The 8,879-nt window shown below is 40.6% G+C and overlaps 1 protein-coding gene across 1 annotated transcript; it reads right to left on the reverse strand.

Moving 5' to 3' along the window:
* Positions 1–5,520: 5,520 nt before the first annotated feature.
* Positions 5,521–8,397, reverse strand: SLITRK5 (SLIT and NTRK like family member 5). Its single transcript, XM_026492892.2, has one exon. It carries the CDS (start codon positions 8,395–8,397, stop codon positions 5,521–5,523), a length of 2,877 nt encoding a protein of 958 aa, XP_026348677.1.
* Between the last annotated feature and the right edge of the window lie 482 nt (positions 8,398–8,879).

Consider the following 8,879-nt stretch of genomic DNA (forward strand, 5'->3'; position numbering starts at 1 on the left):
TGAAAATATATAGCAAATTTGGTTTCAATATCCAATATCAAGTCTTGTTTTTAAGGAAGCATAAAATAAAATTCTTAAAACATGTGTTAGCTGGCACCACTAGAAACTATTATTGGTGGTAGAAATAAATTTGTAAGAAAATCTAAAATGGATATTCCAGAACACTGAAAAGTCACCGAATTTTCCTACTTGCATATACATGATTCTATATTTAACAATCAAAATTAAATTTGAATTGAATTTATATCATATGTTGAAAATATTTCTTAAAACCTAATGATCTGTAAATAAATTTGTCAAAGTAGACCATGATATTAACAAGCCTTCAATTCCATAAAGCCACAATTCCATTTCTTCATAGGTTAAATTTTAAAAAGAAAACAATTTATCCTTGACAACACTGTTTTATAATTTCCACTTCTAGAAACACTTGTAATTTTTAAATATGTATGTGTTCATTTTGTAGTAGAAATATACAATTCTTTCATGTTCTGAAGAAGGTATCTAATTAAGAAAAAAAACTCTTTGGAAGACTTCCATCCAACATATCACTATGAACATTACCCATCTTCTATAAAAGGAATTTCCTAATATCTAATAAAAATGTATCTGATATACTTAGCATTACGCAATACATCATTACATTTTAATTTTGACAGTAAATAGAAAGGGGGAAAGTAAAATTATTTCATATTTGTGTTACATCAATTTTTATGAAATATTTATGTTTTGATCTTCAGAAATTTTTTTATAAGAAGAAATCTAATTCACTCTTAAACTTAGGTAAGGTTAAATGTTGTTCTTTTAGAAAATGAGTATAAAAATTATTCATTTTATAATATTGGTACAATTACCATGACCTGTGTCTTGTAAGCCAAAAAGTCTGCTATAAACAGAGGAAGAAAAGAGTATTATACTATTGTCACACTCGAACATTATACTGCATAAAAGTATTTTCTTTCTCTCAGTCTAACATGTCTAAAGCATAGACCATGAAAGTAGAATTTGAAATAACTTAAAAAATTTGGAATATAAAGAACTCCAGATGAAAATGGAGTATGCAGTGCTCTCTTTGATGATAAGTATTTTCATATGCCATATACATGCTACATGAAATGATGGAAATATATATGGATAATTATAGAAAGGCACTAAGTTGAATTAAAATAAAATTAGTGATAAAATGAGCAGGTGTCAAATGCAGTATTAAATGACATAAGGTTCCTTTGGATCTAGATGTTAGATAATTATTTTTATGCACATGACTAATGTCCATCCACCTTCTTCAATTTTGTATTGGCAAAAATACATATATTTGTAGTAGCAAAAAGGTAGAGAACATCGAGGTGTTTGAGAAACATTATCCATGAGTTGAACAGTTAATTTGGTAAGTTTAATTACCTCTTAACAACGTTTTTTTCTTTCGAAAATCAATTAATTAAATGCTCCCGTCTTTAAGCTTTTAAATCGGTTCTTTTTTTGTTTTTACGCTCTTCTTTCTCAATATAAAATTTAGTCTTAAAATTGGTTAACTAAATATTTTGCCACCCCTGAACATATCTTAATTCAGAGCCACCTGAGAACTGCAACAAGAGCATATTCCTGAATGGATTGGAAGCATATTTGTGGTCTGTTTTACTTCCATTAATTTGGAGTTGTGTGACTGGAAACAATTCACTGAGCTCTTGAAATTAAGTAGCTAGTTTTTGGCATTTCAAACAGGGACTCAACTATTCTCCCTCTCTCTCCTGCCCTCCTGAAAAATAATGAAAAGAAAGGGGGAGAGGAGAAGGAGGGAGGAAAGAGGGAGATGTAAGGAAAAAGGAAGAGTCAGGAAAAAAAATAGAATAGGGAAAGAAACTATACATATTTAATTTGAATAATTTGCTAACAACATCATTTAGTAACAAGAATGGAATTAATGACATAGGGCAAGAAACTGGTATCTTAAATTGGGTACTTAAGTCCTGACCTTTTCCACATTCTGTGTGGATGTTTTTATTGCACACAGTTTGATTTTCTTATTGAGGTTGAAGGGACAGTGGTGAGGGACTGTATATCCAGGACATTTACCCAAATCTTACACTTCACATGTGTAAAGGTGATAATCTTGCCTAAAAGAAAGATGTGTCCCCAGTATATTTATGCTAAAGTTGATTAACACATAACTTTAATCAATAGTTTAGCTGTAAATAATTTTGAATACTAGCATACCAATTATCACATTTACATAGAATATATTTATTTTCGTTGAGATAATTTAAGTATTTATGCTATACGCATCTATAGACAAAGGTAAGATTTCATAATGCCTACCTGGAACTACATCTGTTTGAGATTATGCAACATAGCAAATGGGACAAGCACAAAGAGGAAGCTTAGTCTGCATCCAAACTTTAAATGATGCCTGAAACATCACATGCTGTTCTCCAAAATTCTACGGAGAGAGTTTGCAGGGTTCCTTAATCCAATCATATACCACTGATATACCCAATTTAATTGTTTCCTCAGTGAGCAACCTGGAAAGCCAAAAATCAAATATTCAAAACCACACAACTTATGTTCTATCGTATGTGTTAATTCATTTTTTAATTCTACACAGTTTCATAATTCTACATGTTAAAAATTTTCAAGTTTATTAAAGCAGGGATGAGTTTGCTTTTATCCTCTTACTACAACTGGGAAAAATATAATTTAAAAATTAGAAGTAACCTCTTTTCATAAATCATATAACTGCTATTTTTGAGATTACAAAAAAAGGTTGGACACCTTAGGAAGAGGAGAAGTACAAATGAGCTATCTAAAGAAAGTGTATGTGACAAAATTACGTGCAGCAGTGCTGGCTTGAAATAATAATATTATTTTGTAAATCTTTGAAAAATGCATCGACAAACTTTCTTTGGAAGCTACTTATATTGTTCAGAACTACAGCTTTAATTTCATGTAATTCTTATCTCTTACTTTTTATGCATCAATTAAGAAATAAAACTTAGTTACAGGGAAGATTCCACCTTGTATTAATATTTTATAATTTATACAATACTTTCATATCTACATATAACATTGAGGAAGTGATTTTGACATCGAAAACATAACTCCCATTGTGAAGAAAAATTAATAACAACCTCAATTGTGAAGTCAAATGCTATTATTTATTTTTCTTTTCTAATCCTGGATCTAATACGGAAGAGGTAGATGAAGAGTAAGAGATACTTTTTCTTTTTCTTTTCATGATAATATCATGGCATTATTAAGCTTGTCACTTTCCCCTTCAAGAGGAAATTTTGGAAGGGAAAATGTTGCACAGAATGGGGATAGTTCATTTCACTTGACCGGTGTAGGATTACTAATTTTTTTTTCAATTCCTCAGGGAAGCTGTTACCACCTGTTCAATCTGAATTCAAGCAGTTACTGTCAATTTACTCATGGGTGAATGCTGCCTCTTTGTGGCAGAATGCCATGGAAAGTGTTCTTTAAACATAAAGTTCATGAACAGCCCTTGATATTGTACACATTTCTGGTGAGATTATGGGAGGATCCACCAATAGCAATGAAGCACATGGCTCTTTAAGTTTCAGGTTAGTTCAAACATTTCCTACCCTTAAGTACTAACCTAAATTTCCTGGCAAGCCCAACTCATAGATGAACAGCTTATACTTACCAACTTTTGAACGTTTAGGATATAGATCAACTTGAGATAAAGTTTCCATCATAATTGTTGAACGTAGTTTTACATGAGTTAAAATTAGGAAAACTATGGGGAAATTAGGAAACTATAGGAATTATAGACTGAATAAATAATATTGACATAACAAAATACATAATCTTGGGAGAAAAATGAATAGGCAGCATATTACTTACCATGGTCCATGTATTAGATGACTACTTCAGTAAGGAAAGAAAGTATACAATTGAAATTTCATTAATAAACACATTAAATGCCACATTTAGAAAACCATTAATTCCCTGAATTTGCAAAGATGAATTTTACACACACACACATATATATACATATATTCAAATTTGATAATTAGGGGAATTTTTTTAATATTAAGAATACAAGTTAGCTACTATGTCCTAATTGTTAATAATGGAGATTCAGTCAATCACACATAGCTATTTCTTTTGCACCTTAAGTAATCATTACTTCAGTCCCTCATATTTGACATAGTTATCAAGTGTTTATTCAGAAACTATTTAAAAAATTACATGTGCTGGGATACATATGAGACTGTAACAACAGTAGCCCCATCTTACAGAGATCCTGTTTGTGGCTATCATCATTGCGTGCTGCCCAGAAGGTTAAAGACATTGCAGAGAGATTTGTACAGTCCATCGTTTGGTCTTCTGAGGTGCCAGTACATGTGGATCTGTACAAATACAACTGGGTTTGGTTAAACAATCAAAACTCGGCTACAATAGTAGTCAAATCAATACATCATTTTGGTTGACTAATAAAAATACTTTTAAATCTTCTCTAATAAAACCAGAAACTTGCACATGATTCTTACTCGAATGGTCCCATTAATTGCCCTAATTTTTTTCTCTTACACATTGGGATACAATCACTTTGTTTGTTTGTTTTTAAAGTATAGATCCAATTGGGTGGGTTGCATTGGTTTTACGATTTTCCCATTAAGTTCTCCATATTTTTAATGATTTAAAATGCCTTCCTGATGGTATCACTTCAGTTTTGGAAACGCAGCTCCTAATATAGTGCGACACCTCTGTGAAAATCATAGGCTAAATAGTGAAGGAAAGAGAAATGCTAAATGTGTATATAAAAATAGGTGCTACAATAAAATATTTGTATATTTCATCAATAAGTTATTTTGACTAATCAATTATGGATCATATAGCTCTGTAATTTTAATGATTTGTCCACATCTATGGTGATCCTTTTCCAGATCACAATACTTTTGTTTTTAATTCAAATGTCCAGAATGCATACAAACACATCCTTTAAAAAGAAAGGAAAAGTAATGAGAGAGGATTGAGGGAGGCAGAGAAAGAGAGAGGAAGGGAAGGGGAGGAAGAGAGAGGGAGAACAAACTTTCTATTAAAGTTGGGGTGTGCTAATCTCTCCACAAAAGCCATTTAGACCCACCCATGGCTTAAAGGGGGAGGGGGAGAGGAGCGAAAGGGAACAAAAGAGGAAGAGTAGAATCTATGCGCTGCCATCTTCCACCAATCCTAGCACTTCCAACCAGTACAAAAATAACTGCGACCTTGAACGCGTCACCTGCGCAGCAAACCGCCCTCCATAAACCCTTCTCCTCTCCTCCCCCACACGCAAGAAGAGAAAGTGATGTGCCCAGTTTACGCAAATGTTTTCCCCACGTGTAAAAATTAAAAGGAAATTGCACACCCTTTCAGTATCTTCCGCCGAAGCTGAGAATCTCGTGCCAAGGCACTTCACCCTAAACGTTGAAACAACACAATTAATCAAATGTGTTCACCGTGTGTGTCTGCTTGCTTGTTTGTTTTGAACGCAAAAGCTCCAAGGGAGTTTCTCTGCTTTTAGAACTGGCTAAACGTGGTCTGTTTTTCCAGTACTTCGAGGTAGTCCGGCTCAACGTTTAGTTTTGCTTTTAACTCCAGATACTCGTTCCGGTTGGGTTCTACAAAGACAGCACTGGGGGGGCTGTAGAGCACCGGTTCCCGCAGCCTGCTGTCCCCTGCCCCCGGGTGCAAATACTGATGGGGGCGTCTCAGGTCATAGTTGGGGGAGAAAGTGTAAGCAGCGGGGCTGCATGGGAATTTGGGATATTCCGGGAGGCTATTGCCGGCGGGGGTGGTGGAGCAGTGTTTGTCTGGTTCTAAAATGCCCCTGTAAAAGCGGTCGGCGTCCTGCACCGGCGACAGTAGGTCCTCCCGGGGCTCGATGGTGCTGACGCTGTAGGCGGGACTCCGCAAGTGGTGGCTTTCCCGCCTCTCCTCCTCCCCCGGCTGCAGCTGCAACTGCGGCGGGGGCTGCTGCTGAGGCTGCGGCTGCTGCGGCGGCGGCGGCGGCTGTTGCTGCAGGTGGTGGTTGCCGCTATAGGTGACCTTGAGCTCGTGCAGGTCTTTGTAATCCTCCACGGAGTTGCCCTCTCGGGAGCGGTAGATGGGGTTTTTGCACATGTGGCCCAGGGGATGGGGGATGTACTCATACACGTGGCCCGCGGGCGTCTTCACCTTGGGCAGCGCGGGCCCGCGGTGATGCACGTGCGCGTGCGGGTGGCCTCCCGCGCCGCCGCCGCCGCTGTACACGCTGTACTGCATGTTGAAGGAGCTCACGTCGGAATTGTTGGTGCTGGTGTGGTCGCTCTGATTCTTCTTCCTGCGCTTCATAACCAGCACGAAGAGCCCGGCGGCCACGAAGACGGACATGATAAAAACCAGCAGCAGGCTGAGAATCAACACGGACAAGGGCACCGACGACGCGCCTCCGCCTGCGCCCAAGCCCGCGGGGGCCCCGGTGCTGTTCAGCCGGACCGCGGGGGTCACCGCGCTGGTCCTCGCCAGGACTTGGATGGAGGAGGGCGTGGGCGTGGACACCACCACGTCCGAGTAGTCTGGGCACAGCAGCTCCGACTTAATGGAGCGCATATCCGTCTCCGCAAACTTCTTGGGAGCCTTGCAGATGACCTCGTCCACCAAGACACCCACTTTGAGCTGCTCGACCCACAGCTTCATGCCCACCACGTCGCAGGTGCAATCCCAAGGGTTGTCATGCAGGTCGATTTGGATGAGTGACTTCAGCTGGTCCAGAACTCCACTCACCGGCAGGGAGGTGAAATGGTTACTCCTTAGGTTCAGCCTGAGAAGGGTCAGGCCTGAGAAGACGCCTGAGGGCATGGTCTGCAGGAGGTTGTTATTCAGGAATAGCAGCTGGAGGTTTGGGACCGGATCGAAAGTCCCAGACTGAATCTCACGTATGAGGTTGTACTGGAGGAAGAGATACTGCAGGCTTTGCAGGCCATAGAACAGCTCCGGGCTCAGCCTCTCAATCCTGTTGCCATTTAGGTAGAGGCGCCTCAGGTTGGTGAGATCCCCGAAGGCGCGGTCCTGGATCATTGAGATGCGGTTGTTGCCCAGGTGTAGGAGGTCCAGCCCCGTGGCCTCCAGGAAGTCGCTCCTGCGCACAACTGCGATGTAATTCTCCGTCAGATACATTTTCTTGGGGTTGTAGGGCTTGGGCTGCAGCTCTGCGATGCTCTCGATTTTGCGCTCCTGGCAGTTGACGTTGAGGCCCAGATCCGAGATTTGTAGGTTGCAAGTGCACGCGGTGGGACACTCCAAAGGCACCGGAGATTTGGTCTGGTAGGCGATGCTGGGGCCATAGTTGCTGTAGCCCAAGTCCTTGGAGGGCTGCCGAGAGGTGGGGCGCACTCTGGGCTTGTTGGGTAGGCGGGTCCCCTTAGGGGGCTTTAAGGGGGGTTTGTAAACAGCAGAGGAAGAAGTGGCCACGGAATTCACCGAGGCGGGGGTAGTGTGTAAATACCCCGTGGTGCTCAAAGGTGTCTGTGGCCTCATCTCATAATCTGAAATAAGTTTCCTTGGGCAAAGTTCCTGCTTGGACACCTCGTCCAGATCTCGGCCGTGTAAGCGGAAGGGGGTCTCACAAACCACATCCCCTACCAGGGCCGAGTAGGAGATGCTGTCCAACCAATCCTTGAGAGAGATCAGCTCACAGGAGCAATTCCAGGGGTTTTCTTCCAGCTGTAACTCCACAACTTTATCCATGTGCTGCAACAGCCCCACATAGGGCAGAAGTTTCAGCCGGTTCCCCCTCAGGTCCAAGTGCGTTAAGGGCACAAAACGGAAAAGGTTGTTGGGTAAACTGGACAAGAGATTGTCATTGAGGATAAGCACCTGCAATAAATGCAGTTTCCCAAAAGCATTGGGTTCAATGACACTGATGTAATTGTAATCGACCTGTAGGTACTCCAGGCTCTCCAGGCCAAGGAAGGTATCATCACGCAGAAGTTCCAGTTTATTATTGTTCAGATGCAATCTCCTTAAACCCCTCAGCCCATGGAAAGCCCCAGTCTCAATGTCCTGGATCACGTTGCTACCCAGATGCAAAATTGAAGCCCCAGTGTAATTGACAAACTCATTGGGATAAAGGCGGTTCAAAAGGTTTCCAGACAACAAGAGGTGGTAGATTGGGAAACGGGGAGGGCTAATTTCAGAGAGGCTGATGATGCCCCGGTTTTCACAGCTCACAGTTAAAATGCCATCCTTTTCCTCACAAGGACATGCATTGTCACAGATTTCCCCATAATAATCGATGGTTTCTGCACACGAAAGGACGAGAGATGTTAGAGCAAACGCTAGAGTCTGCAGCATCCAGCTATGCATTTTTCTGTGAAGGTCCTGTTCCAAAGTTACTGGGGGGCAGCAAGTGTGCATTTTACCTCCTGCAAGGGAGAGAGGAAAAAAGGAAACAACAGAATATGACAAAAATTTAAGGGATCAGTAAGAAAGTCTCTCTCTCTTCCCTAATACTATTTCTCGGAAATCCAGAAGGAGGGGATATGAATGACATGCCCCCCTCCAGTGGAACATCGACATTCTTTAGACTTCATTAATATCTGATACTCATTTTGATTTAAAGGTTGATTTCATTTCCTAATGAGTACAACAGGAACATGCTGTCCTCTACAAGATGAGGGCAGGTTAAAGTCCCATTTTAGTGTTTTCCCTTGCTCCCCCCTTTTCAAAACCAATCCATAAATATACATAAAATGGCTGTCAGTTCAGTTTCATGGTTCTAATTTAAGAGAAAAGAAGCACCATTTTACAAGGTTCCCCACCTCACCTATACCAAACCCGTCTGCCTTTCTTTCAGAACCTACTCAGTTAACGGTTCACAGTGAAGGTCTCCCATTTTC

Source organism: Ursus arctos, unplaced genomic scaffold (assembly GCF_023065955.2).
Source record: "Ursus arctos isolate Adak ecotype North America unplaced genomic scaffold, UrsArc2.0 scaffold_10, whole genome shotgun sequence".
Taxonomy (NCBI): Eukaryota; Metazoa; Chordata; class Mammalia; order Carnivora; family Ursidae; genus Ursus; species Ursus arctos.

Excerpts from the sequence above, each read along its gene's own strand:
- SLITRK5 (XM_026492892.2), bottom strand. The coding sequence starts at position 8,397 with ATGCACACTTGCTGCCCCCCAGTAACTTTGGAACAGGACCTTCACAGA.